Genomic DNA, 12,939 nt, shown 5'->3' with positions numbered 1-12,939 from the left:
ATGAAATTTAGAAAAAAACCCAGATGTAATCCCTTATTTTTAGAATAAACATTTTAAAAATTATCAGTTTTTATGAGCTTATTAAAAAGTACTCATAATGATATGTCACAGCTTTTGCTGAACTGGTTAAATTAAATAGTAATGTAATAAGATTTTAACATGTTCTAATGATACAAACCTAAAAACAGTGGATTGGAACAAACAGAAGAAAATTAACTGATACTGGAGAAACTATGACAAAGACAAAACCAAAATGGGATCGTATCACTTCAGACTATTTGAGAAGATTAAGGATAGTCATGGCAAAAGGAAGCATGACATTTCCTAATTTTTTATTGCTTCCACTTCTAGACTTCACAAATTTATAAAGATTATTTTCAACCTCCATATTCTGGATAATAAGTTGTACAACAGATGAGAAAGGAATGTGCATGGTTGTAAAACTGGTAGTAGTAAGACCAGTGGGTCAGTGTTAACTAAGCATGAAATAAGTAAAAAAACCTAACAGTACCACCATTAGGTGTACTTTCATTTTACTGTGACACATAATCTTGACCAAAGGATTGTTCTAAACTCTGATGATAGATAATAATACTTAGGGACTAAATGGCATTCCAGCCATAGCCCTCACTAAGCTCAAAATGTCCTGAAATGTTCTTAATGGCAGGATTCAATTGAACTGTAAGACACCTGAACTTAGGTATCTACACATTTATGTCTACAGGTGTGCAAGGTATGCCAGTACAGTCAATATATATATTCACATATTATATATCTTAAGGTTCACATATTACATATCTTAAGGTTCCCTAAACACATGTAGGACACAGGACCTGTGCTTTTTTTGGCAGCTGGAGGTAAAGTAGGATATTATAGGACATCTTAAATGGCATCAGCAATAAAGTGTGGCCAGCTGAATTAAGCCATTTCTCAGCACTGTCAGCAATGGCCAAAAACAACTCAGCCAAGTAGTACAGGCACATGTCAGATGGCTAATTACAGCCACTAGTCATTTAAGATGCATCACACCTGACTTCCAGGCTACCACGCCAGAGGGCACAGGTCTCACATAAATCCCGTTTGATATCTGCCAACCCTATAAGCCATCTCAGCTACCTTAAGGCATCTCACACGGCACCCAACAACTGTGCTTAGGTAACTGAATCAAGACTTAAATATCAAAAAACAGCAGGGAGACAAGAGACAATTCTCAATCACCAGTTGATTCCTCTCTGTATAGCCAACAGCCAGCTGGCTTAGTAGCTTAACTTTCCGTCTTCTTCATACCATGCAGGGAAAAATGAGATACGGCAGGGCCAAGGGACTTGCCTATCCTCTCTCTTCTCTTCCCCCCAATAAATTCTTCATGTAAGCTGTTTTGCTTTATATGAAGCCAACATATAGTTCAATTCAAATTATGTTTCCAGGCTTTTAAAAATTCAGCTGTGATCAGCTGTGGATTCTGTTAAATCTTTTTCCTAATCCCAGTGTTCCACATGATGTACCTTCATCACTTACCTTGCTCCCTCATTTCTCACATACTAACACCTATATTTAATCTCATCTTAACTACTTGCATTAAAAGTAAACCCTAAAGCCACATACAGTTCCTTTCCAGATGCTGCTGTTGAATTATTTCCCTATGGGTTTCACCTAACATTCCACCAATGTCCTCTGGCGCTTCAGTCCACACATCTCATGCATTCAAAGCCTTTAAACTTTTTTTTTTCCGAGAAACTCATAAACTAACACCTTTATTCCCATACAAAACAGCTAACATCTGTGGACAAAAAAAACCAGCCAAACAAAGAATAAATGTCTACCCAGCACAGTTTCTTACCCATGCACCTTTTAGCAGATTTTTGCATGTAATAAATCTGGGGTTTTGTCACAAGAGCTGTTGAGAATTACTCTCATAAGTATATTTAATCCACATAACAAATTCAAATGTAATGTAACAATTGGGGTAACTTTCATTCATTTACACCAAGCCATAAAATAAATCTCCATTTAACAAGGGAATTATCTAAAATCAGTATCAGCTACAAAAACCTTCTGACAGTAAGCATAATTTCCTTATCACCTCCAGCATCTTTTTCATCTTTGCAACATTAGAATTTTGTCCCAAACTATGATCGAAATCTTCACCATCAATTATTATGTCTAACCTGGTAAAAGTCTAAAAAGTCATTAGCTGATTACTTCCAACTCTAATACCTTAAGATTGAAAAGCAACCCTTAAAACTACCCCTGAAAATATTTTCCTGAAATGTAAATCATGCATTTATCTGTTTTCTGATTTCTTTGGAGTGAGAGATTGACTAAAAGACCAGATAGTCAGAAAAACAAAGTCTGTATCTCATTCATAATCTTATATTTAATAAACTCTTTATTATTCATTACAACTCATGTCACTATCAACATACTACAAAACAGAAAAAACTTTTATTTCTACTGCACTTAGTTTTGAAGTGTGCGCACCATTTTGACATTTCTGCCCCCAAAGGGCTATACAAGTGTACGTTAATACAGCAATAATAAAATATTTCCCTTTTGCTGAAAAGCAAAAACACTGAATTAGTTTTACTGGTAGTTAGCATAGTATGAAAGCCTGACTTTGATGATGCGAGCTACAGGCCTCATATTACATGCTCTTATCTCAGAAATTTCACATCAGCCAATAAAGCAACTTTTCTCATACTTTCAATATCCTGATGAGTTTTTCTATGCGACAGAAGATGGATGGATTAGACAGCCAGAGAGAACCTTTTCCTATAAATTTGTGCCTGATAGCTTTTTATTCCCATACGTGTTCCAGTTTTTTCTGAGGTTCAGTTAACTGATGAGCCTCACTGAGTGCACAGTACTTCATTACACCGTATGTCAAGGTCCACATATGCATTATGGTGTGCGCTGGCAAACATTGTAAGGTGGTACACATTCCCCAGCAAGTTCACAATACCACACACCATCTTTAATATGCAGTTCTTTTTCATACTTCATCTATCTTTTTAAATACACATTTGGGGGAAAAGAATGCTAAGAAAATATTTCAACTTTGTTAAATGAATGAGAGCTAAACAATAGAAGAGAATTTAACACAGCCTGAAGTACTAAATAACTACTTCTCTGACATCCCCCACTGTTTCTTTAAACATAACTTCTTCCACATTTGACACATCAAAGGATCTCAATAACCTTCAACTCCTAAAATTTCAGAGAATCATCACCTTATTTAAATGCCTCAAATATTTACGTTGTGAAAGAGAAGAGGGTGACAAGAACTCATTTCAGCTTTATCTCTGGACTGTACCTACACTGCACCGGTTTCTCACTGCGTGATAACCCCATAGAAACTGAAATTCAAACACACACTTTCATAAACAAGTCAATCTTCCAACGCAGATCCTGCAAGAATTGGAGCTACCTTTTTCCTCTGAAACACAAAAAAAAAGGGTCTGATCATTAAAACTAAGAGAAAATAAGTTTAACTTCATTCTAGGTACCCAGCATTTCACCTTTAAGCCAAGTCTAAGTGAAAAAAAAAAGTAACTTGTGACCAAAGCCACTATAGAGATGATTGTTGCTATTTATTAGTCACCTCATCAGACAGTTCAAAGATACAAAATTTGATTAATTAGGAGCAGTAAATATTTTGATTTATAAAAAATTCTATTTCTGACCAACTCATAAGTCTTACAGTAGTCTTATAAGGCACTTGTGAGATTTCCCTACCTAAACTAGAAGCTAGAAGATCCACAAATTGTAAATAAAATCCTTATTAAAACCTGAGACAAAGATAATATTCCCATTTATTTCAGTAGGAATTAAATTTGGAACTAGTTGATCTTAGGCAAGTCATTTATCTTCACTCTCAGCCAAGGCAATGAGAAAATGAATTAAGAATGATCTCAAGATGTATGAATTTTAAAATGATGATTTGACACACGGCGTGTCTGAAATTAATCTTTTTCTTTGAGCTGGCAGGAGAGGAAATGAGTATCACTGTGCCCATATGTAGGCTTTGAAGGAGGTGGAGGTGGGACAAGTAAAAAATGGGATCTCACCAAAAAACAGATGTTGGGTCTGAGTAGAAATTTCCTGTGCATTTTTTTAATTCCCAAATTTGCAGAGCAAGATCTGTAAAATCCTTTACAACATTTCCAGCTGTATTATAAAGTCCTAAACCCACATAATAATCCAAATATAGCATAAATCTGTATCAACTAAAAAGCTCCTGTTATCTTTCCACTATTTAAAATCCAGTGGCACAAAAGAACTAAAAGCCAGTGACTCCATTTAGACCAAACTTAGACTTTATTGTCAGCCTCCTAACTTCTAACATCCTGTCCAGCATCTTTAGCAAACCAATTACTTAGCCTTTTCAGACTTTAGTTTTATCCACCAATGTTCTTGAGCTCTTATTCTGCAGTATATAAAGAATACCTGGCTGAAAAAATTGGCATGAGTCTACTGACTGGATCTTCTAAAGGGGAAACTCCTCCTGACTTCAAAGAAAATTTTGGAAAGAGCTCAGCATTGAACTCTCTCTACGTCAGTTAAATTCAGTAGGAGTGTGTTTTTGTGTCTTTTTTACCACCTTCAGTATCAGTATGTATCAAATGTCATTTATCATCTCCAAAGTCATCAAGAAAAGATACAGCATGCCGATATGGACTTAATAGTTTATAATTTAATTCTAAAATACATTTATAGTAATCCTTTCTATTTTTTCTTCCATTTCATTTTTTGAGTAACACTGTATGCTTTACATCTCATGAACATTAAGAAAATAAATGTTGCTTTGAAATCTTCAACAAAACAAAACAAAGTCCCATTCTTCTAATATATTTGTTAAGAAAAAGATCCATCTACTGAGTTCTGTATTGACAAGGCCTCCACATGTAGAGGAATAGGAAGGGCTAGAAATCAGGAATTTCAAAGTCTCTTAGTGATCAGTTATTTAGTCTTAAATTACATGAAAGACAACGTAAAATCTAAATCCCTTGGAAGTTCAGGATGAAAACACAGAATGAGGTAAGAATGGTGGGTAAAGGAGAGAGAAAAAAAAAAAGGATACAAGATCTTTGCCCCATGCAATTAATATACTTTCTCTAGACTGATTTCATTAAGTATCTTTAAATAAAGTCATCCTTTCTAAAATTCATGAAACAAGAATTCTGCAATATAAAGCTCAGGACAACTAGCTTATTTTTTCTCTATTTAAAGTGTACTTTATATGTAATTTTCAGAAGATCAAAAAAAACCCGAACATAAATTATAATGTATTTCTTGCATATTGTAATTGTCATAATAAATTAATACATTTGCAATATTGCTGACAGCAAATTTTTATAGTACTTCTTAAAGTAAACAAATTAAATAAAAAATGAAAATAGCCTAAATACTTATTTAAGGAGAGCCTGCAAATATGAATCTGTTCCTAGAATATATAATTATGTGGAGATAAAAAGAACATGAAATATAGTATGTCTCAAATCAGTTGCTCTGAGGTGTAGCTAAAAGATTCAAATAAAACAGAGATGCCTTCTCCTCCTAGGTAGCATAATACCATATGCCCTATTTTTTACGCTGTAATTTGAATCAAGAATCAACCATCAAATACAAGAAGTGGTTAAGACAAACATATATAATTGTCATATGGACTGTGGTTTTTGTTGTTATTCTTGAGTTACTTTAAAAATAAATTTGAGAGGTTTCTAGCATATGTTTAAAATATGATAGTATATTGCAAAATCTAAACTGGCAAATTAAAACTGCAAAAGTAAGACACTGTGCATCTCTTGATTTGAGTGTCATGCAGCGAGGAGATGAGGGAATCTTAGGCTGTGTGGTTTAGGTCTGGATGTTTAGGCATGTAGCGTATAAATCATTGCAACCTAGGCACTGTCTAAACTAGAGGATCCAAGGTTTTGTTCATTATTATATGTATTTAGCATGCAGAATTTGTGTTCCTCTCCAGTAACAAAACTGACAACAATGTACACTGTGCTTTCCAAAGACAATATACAGAACAACTGTTAATAATTCTGGGAGTTGCATCCCATGACAGCATAAATCTGTGACAGAAATCCTACAAGATAACATAGCACACATTAGCAGTATTTAGATAGATTTACACCTCCTAGAGTCACAGCCACATCCCACAGAGCAAGAAGCTAGAGTTTTATTTTTGACTTACTTTTGCTTTGCTTGTGGTAGATGTAGGCAGCCCTCACCAAACCATGTAACTCCTAAAATACTATACCTCTTAGTACACCTAGCTAGTGGTACATTAAAACACAAGGGTCTAAGAGAAAGATGGTTATTGCTTAGCTATGTTTAGCCACTACCCTCTTGTAGTGTAGAATAGGAGGATGCACTTGTTTAAAGCGGCAGAAGATGAGTATTCACACTGAAGTTGACACTGACCTTAACTAATTCTACTTTTTCCAGAGTGCTGTAAGCCATGCAATGTAATTAAAAAATGGATTCGGAATTGTCTAGATTTTACATCTTTAAATATCTAGTCCTCTATTCCTTACTATATAAACTTTAAAATCTCTTAAGAATCCAACCATTTTCACTACTATGGAAACCACATCAATATAATCCTTTTTCTAAACCCAAACCATATAGGTTATTCACTCTCGTTATTTTGATTAGAAAGCTATTAAAGAATGTCACCAGTTGATACTTAACTTTGAATTTCTACTCTGCATTTAATATATGGACATATTATAAGCATTTGTTTGTGTGTGGCAACATATTCCTTTATTTTAAGCATCTCTTTCCTCTTCTTCCCTCCCTGCCTGCCCATTCCCCAGGTCCTAACACTAGATACCAAACAAACTCAAGTCATTTTACATTTCATCTCCATTTTCCTGACCGTTCCAGTGGTGCAAGACCTAACTTCTCCCAGCTGGAATTCAATTTCTTGAACATGACTAACCAAAATTGAAGAAGTCTCAGATACAGTCTTTTGCAATGGCACTAACATTTCCCTGTTTGACTAGAAATACTTGATCTGATATATCTGACGACTTAATTTGATTCTTTTAACAGCTGTACTATACTGGCAGCTCGCAGTCCTCCTATGATCTGTCAGCATTCCAAAGTTCTTCTCTTCAATCACTTCTAACTGATAATGTCACCGTTTCTAGTTTGCATTACTGGTCCCGAAGCACCTAATCATTCTGTATCCTTGAATTTCATTCCAGTCTTTTACACCACTTCTTTAGCTATCCAGTTCTTCCCTGCCATGTCCTTAGCATATTCCTAATGCCTTAAAACTCCATTTTAACTTACATGAAAACATAACATTAAGTCTGTAGGATGAGAATCATGTCAGTTGCTCTCAGACCATCTCTCCTTCCAGCCAGAAGGTTCCTGCTAAGCCAGAAGACAACCATCAGCTGCAGATCAACAGCCAGCCTTCCTCCCCGCTGCTCAGCATGAGCCTTTTACAAAACAGAACACGAAGTACATCACAAATTCCAGTCAAGTGCTATGAGTCACCATCAATAGCAATTTCGACCACTGCAGAAACTCCCTAATACTGTCACATCTACTGCTACCCCCCTTCTAGGTAGATCCTAGCACATTTTACAATTTTGATATAAATCCATGTCTTTAACAAATTCTCATGTAGCTATAGCTCGTATTTAGTAAAATTAATCAGACCTTTAATATTAAATTAATCAGACCTATTAATAAAAACAGTATACACTGGGGTAATGCTGAGAGAATGAAGCAGAACTAGGATCCCCTTGTAAGAAACATAAGACAGTATTTCTGAAGCAAACAAGATTAAGAAATTAAGAAAATGGAATAAGATGAAGATACTGCAACAGGAGTGTGGTATCCCACTGACCAGTACTAGCCTAAATAAGAGTGAAATAGATATTAGTAAATTCTACTAATAGCAGAAAAAATTACTTACTTTCTGTCTAGCCTTTAGTCCAACTACCTAGGACCTATTATTTTGCCTCTGATACAGCTCCAAGTGGTTAAACCTGGACCTTTACAAATTAGTCAGCACAGTATATAAACCAAATTTTTATACATTTGGGATTTTTTAGACAAAATTGAATTATTTCAGTTTTACAAGAGCCCTGGTAGCAACACTCTAATAACACCTCCATTTTACTTTGTGTTTAAAGAAAAATCCTGAAAAACTCCTGAAAAGATTTCAGCACGAAAATCAACTCCTTATTTTCATCAATCATGAAAGCACTAAATTATTTCTGAGAAACTGTTCTTGTACCTTAAACCCTTTCCCCTATCTTATTTCTTAGTCTACACCCTGTAACTGTCTTGCATACACTGGTCAAAACAAAAAACTCATTTTTTATAACCATCACTTGAGCTAGTATGGTTTCTAGATCACATAAAAAGGAACACATTTTTTCTTGAACAGGATTGGTACAGAATGCATTCAAGCGTAAGAAAAACCTTTATGGATTGTTTAAGAGAAATGGAAATTTGAACAGATTCATGTAAAGAAAATTATTAAAATCATCTAATAAAAATCACAGCGACAGCAAGGTAAAGCAGAAGCAAATGTTAAAACATTAACAGTAACCAACTCCGGACTTAATTAGTGTCAATGGGCTTAGTAGACTGTGCAGCTTACAGTCACATCAATGTCCACAGGGATAAGCAGCAAATTCTCACGTTTGCTGTTTACTGAGGAAGACACCTTTCTGTATCCTTGGAGGAAGAAAAATGGTGATGAAAATGAAAGAGCACTGCAAAAATGAAGCAAAAGTTACAGGCATCTATTACAATAAAGAAACACTTTTTTTTTTTTTTTCAATCTATGACTTTCTAGGAAGATATTATCATTGCCTGTCTTTGACTTCAAACCCTCTCTGTTGCAAAAGCCCTTGAACCTTTCAGATGTTTTGTCTGATAGGGAGCGGAGACTGATGCAATCAAGTGGCATATCAAAGTATTTTGAAGGCATTTTTAAAAACCATTCATATCTTTTGAAAGAAAATGACACACCAAAATGTAGCAAGGGCACATGAAAAGGATTATCGTGCTTTGCTTCATGCCTAATGCACAAAAGTCCTTTCATTCTATTTTTTTTTTTTTTTTACAGTGACAAAACATTTTTCCACTTTCACAGAAACAACTGAAGAAATTATGTTTGATTTTTTCCCCAAAATTCAATGTTGGATAGACACTGTTCTCAGGGAATTGTGATAGCTGGAAGCTGTATGGAGCTTACCTATACAAAGTTCTGTGCTCCCAACAGTACTGCTTGGGGTATTCCATATATGTAGCTCAGATCATCTGAAGCAAAATTACAATGCTGCCAGCTTTCACGGCACTCAGAACATTGTATTTTTCACGATCTCCCCACCTCTGAAGTTACATTGCTACCTAATAATTAAATTTCACTTCCAGATGGTGAAGAAAAATGGAAGATTTACCCCTGGTACCTCTGAAAGGTGTAGAAAACAGAAGAAAGATGCAATGAACCATTTTTTAAAAAAAAATATTTTAAAACCAATTTTGTTCTAGGCTTGGCTCATGTTTTTTAATGTTTGAATGTAATGACTGATTACTGGAGTTAGAATGAATGACAGTTCAGACACAATATGCTCCAACAATAAATGTGCTGTTATAGTAAAGGCAATGTCATACTCAGCATTATTTCCTTCTTTGAATACTTTATATTGACCTCTTCCTCCAATGGCCTTCCAGATTTATGCAGCCTCTCCCTAAAAGCCACTGGTAGTTTTCCCTTTCCTTCATTTCTTTCCTTCCAAAGCCATGATTAGGATAGTCATGGCCTATGGTCTCCATCTGGCTGCCTGCCCTCATGCCTCCCCATCTAACTCCCTCTCCCAGTCCCCAGTGTCTCCAGCCTCTCTCCACAGCCGTTCACAGCCGACACAGGACGGTGAGCAACCACCTTCACTCGTCCCTCCAGGACAACCCCATCAGTGCTCAGAGCACACCCGGCCAAAAGGAGGGTACAGCCATTCCCGAGCAGTTGACGGCTCTGCCTCCCCCACCCTTCCGCCTGTAGTGACTTTCCACCCGACAGCAGATGGGCCCACCACACTCCAGTGTGAGAAATACAAGCACCGGGGGGGGGGACGGGTGATACTGCGGCCTCGCCAAAATATGTGTCACCCTACAGTTTTATGATTTTTCTGACTGGATTGTAGTAGGGGAGGGGAGGCACAGATGAGGGGACTTCTTTAACATTGCCCATCCCTGCCCCCAGCGCCACTGGAGATGCCCACCTGCGTGTGCTCCATCATTCCGATGGTCTAAAACCAGCCGTGTTCTGAAATTATTGACCAGGAAAGGCCCAGCAGCGCGTGGGGATGAGAGAAGCCCCCACTGCTCCATCCACGCCCTTGTACTGGGCGGTGGCCGGCGAGAGAGCGGGCGGGCCGGCGGGGCGGGCCGGCGGGGGGCGAGGGCCGTGCGCAGGCAGCGGCCGGGGCTAGCGGGGAGGCAGGGTACGTGCGTGAGGGGCGAGGGGGCGGCGGCGGCGCAGCCCTCTGCGCCCGGCGGGCCCCGGTCTCCCGCTGGCGGCCGCCGCGCCTCGCAGGGCCGGCACCACCCCACCCCGCCACCCCCCCCCGGCGATACCTGCCCGGGGTGCGGAGCCGCAGGCGGCGGCGCGGCCGGCTCCCCGATCCACAGCTGCTCTTTGAGGAGGTGCTGGTAGCTGAGGCAGTGCTTCAGCGCCGACGGCACCGTGCCCATGGCGGGGCGGGGCGCTCCCCGGCCGCCCGGCAGCCAGCCGCAAGGTCGGCGCGGCCTCCCGGCCCGCCGGGACCCCGCGCCCGCCGCAGCCACTGGCCGCAGCCCGGCCCCGAGCGGCGTCTGTGATTGGCGGAGCGCGGGAACCCGCCGCGCCGCAGCCCCGCCGCGCCCCCTCCCCGGCCGCTGCGGCGGCCGCCGCCTCGCCCGCCACCGCCGCTGCTCCTCGCCTCCCCCTCCTCACCTTCCGGGGCGCTGAGGGCGGCCGGCAGAGGAGCCCCGGTGGTGGCCGCCCGCCTTTGGTGCGGGCTTGGCCAGCGCCACAGCAGCCTGCCATTGCGGGGCGGAGGTGGGGGAGAAGCCCCTGAGGGGACTCGGGGACCCGGCGGGCCCGGCGCTCGGGGGGGCGCGGGCATGGGGACAGCAGCCGTCCTGCCCCACGGCCCTCCTGACACCCCGCACGCCCGGGGGACGTGGGGCCCGGCCTGGGCTGTCAGTGCTCGCGGCAGAGGGCTTGAGGGGAAGGAGGGGAGCAAGGAGAAAGGGCAGGACTGCTTCGAGCCCCAAGCCCGCTTGCCCTGCTTGGGATCCTCGGGCAGCGCAAACGATGCGGAACAGAACCTGTCCCGCTCACCCCGCCGTTCAGGTGGCAGCAGGTCTTTGACAAGAGGCTTTATGCGCACGCTTGCATTTATGCTTTTCATTTGTGTAGCAGATACTTAGAGCATAGCAAATGGAATCCTTCTTAGGTTTTAACGGCTCTCTCAGAAGCAGCAGGTTATATTTTGTCATCTCCTTCAGCATTCAATGTGTCAGCCAACTTTCCAAACTACTCTCAAGCAAGATCCTGTATGCATTGGAAATTGTTTCTGGATCATTCCTTTTCTGGGGTTTCAGGGATTTTTTGTTAAATTAACTAACCTTTCCCTCAGTCATTTTCTGCAAAAGATTATCAGGTTTACAGCCAAGTCTCTGTTTCAGTCAGATAGACGTGATGCTCTCAAAGCACCATCTTTTTCCTTTGCTCTTTTGCATTTCAAGATTGCTGTCCTGTGCATCCAAAACCCTCCCTGTTTCTGAGTGCCATTGTAAACCAAAACTGGATGCTGATTGATTGGCTGGGAAATTTTTATTTTTCAAGGATTTTTCAAGCTTTTCAGAAATAAAATATTTAAACTGGGACTTTAAAATTTATGTTAAAATAACACTGGTGGGAATCTGCAATTTCGAATCTGGCCACAGAAAAGTGCTAGGAGGTTTCTTTACTGACTGCGATCTGAGGCAGTTAGTATCTTTTCTGCCCTCTTCCAGTAAAATATTTGTGAGTTCAAAATTCTTACCTTTTCATGGGTCAAAATTCCACTAAGTTTCCATTAAATGCTGACTGGGTATTTGCTTTGGTCTTGTTACCTGGAAAGCTAGGGATAAAATGTACAAAGGCCAAAAAATCAAGCCTTTCTCTTTTGTCTCTCAGTGAGAGACAGTTTATCTGTTGTGCGGTTGGTATGTGTGAAGAGAAAAGCAGTTTTTAGAGGTAAATAATTTAATTTTACACTTTTCATTTCATAGCAAGTTGGAAATAGGGTGAAAATGCAATTGCGAGGAAGTTATATACCTCTCCTACCTGTTCTCAAGTTACTCCAGTGCTGAAGTCAAAATTCATGTTGCCTTTAATCATCTTTCTTACAAATACCTCTGAAATTATCTTCATTATAACCTTCTGCAGGTAGCTCACCTTTCAAACTGCTATGTTCTCCACATTAAATCCCTTCTAATAGCATTGTTTCTTTGTCCATCACTGTTATTATAACTATAAAACGTACTGCAGAAGTGAATGCCATTTTTGTAGGGCTTAAAGCTTCAGTGTGCTCTTCCAGCCTAAGTCCACTGTGAACGTTTTCTGACACAAACCTGCTTTAAGACTCAGAATGCCACCAAATATGCTGAAAAGGAGCTTCTTTATCTGAAATCGCAGTGTTGTGGGCAGAGGAGGAAAAAAATAGCAGTGGTTCATTATAAAGTAATCCCAAATAAACTGGGTTCTCATGCAAATGTCTCTTTTTTTTTCTGCTGTACTTCTCATTCTCCCTGAAATCAGAATTTGTTTTTCATCCTTGGCAATTTAGCACTGAATTTTGCAACTAGTGCTTCTAATTCCATGTAAGCAGTTGTTTCAAAATCAAGAGATGTATAAATTGGAACACATTC

The 12,939-nt window shown here is 39.8% G+C and overlaps 1 protein-coding gene across 4 annotated transcripts in view; it reads right to left on the bottom strand.

The window, feature by feature from the left end:
* Window positions 1–10,768, bottom strand: part of HMGCLL1 (3-hydroxy-3-methylglutaryl-CoA lyase like 1) — a 98,457-nt gene extending 87,689 nt beyond the window's left edge. For all 4 annotated transcript variants that reach the window (XM_074819877.1, XM_074819878.1, XM_074819874.1 and 1 more), the window contains exon 1: window positions 10,618–10,768. In XM_074819877.1, the coding sequence (XP_074675978.1) occupies window positions 10,618–10,734 (117 nt within the window). In that variant the 5' untranslated portion in view covers window positions 10,735–10,768. The remainder of the gene's footprint in view (window positions 1–10,617) is intronic.
* Window positions 10,769–12,939: the final 2,171 nt, after the last annotated feature.

This window comes from Strix aluco, chromosome 3, assembly GCF_031877795.1.
Source record: "Strix aluco isolate bStrAlu1 chromosome 3, bStrAlu1.hap1, whole genome shotgun sequence".
Taxonomy (NCBI): domain Eukaryota; kingdom Metazoa; phylum Chordata; class Aves; order Strigiformes; family Strigidae; genus Strix; species Strix aluco.
This window is presented reverse-complemented; position numbering and strand designations above follow the sequence as displayed.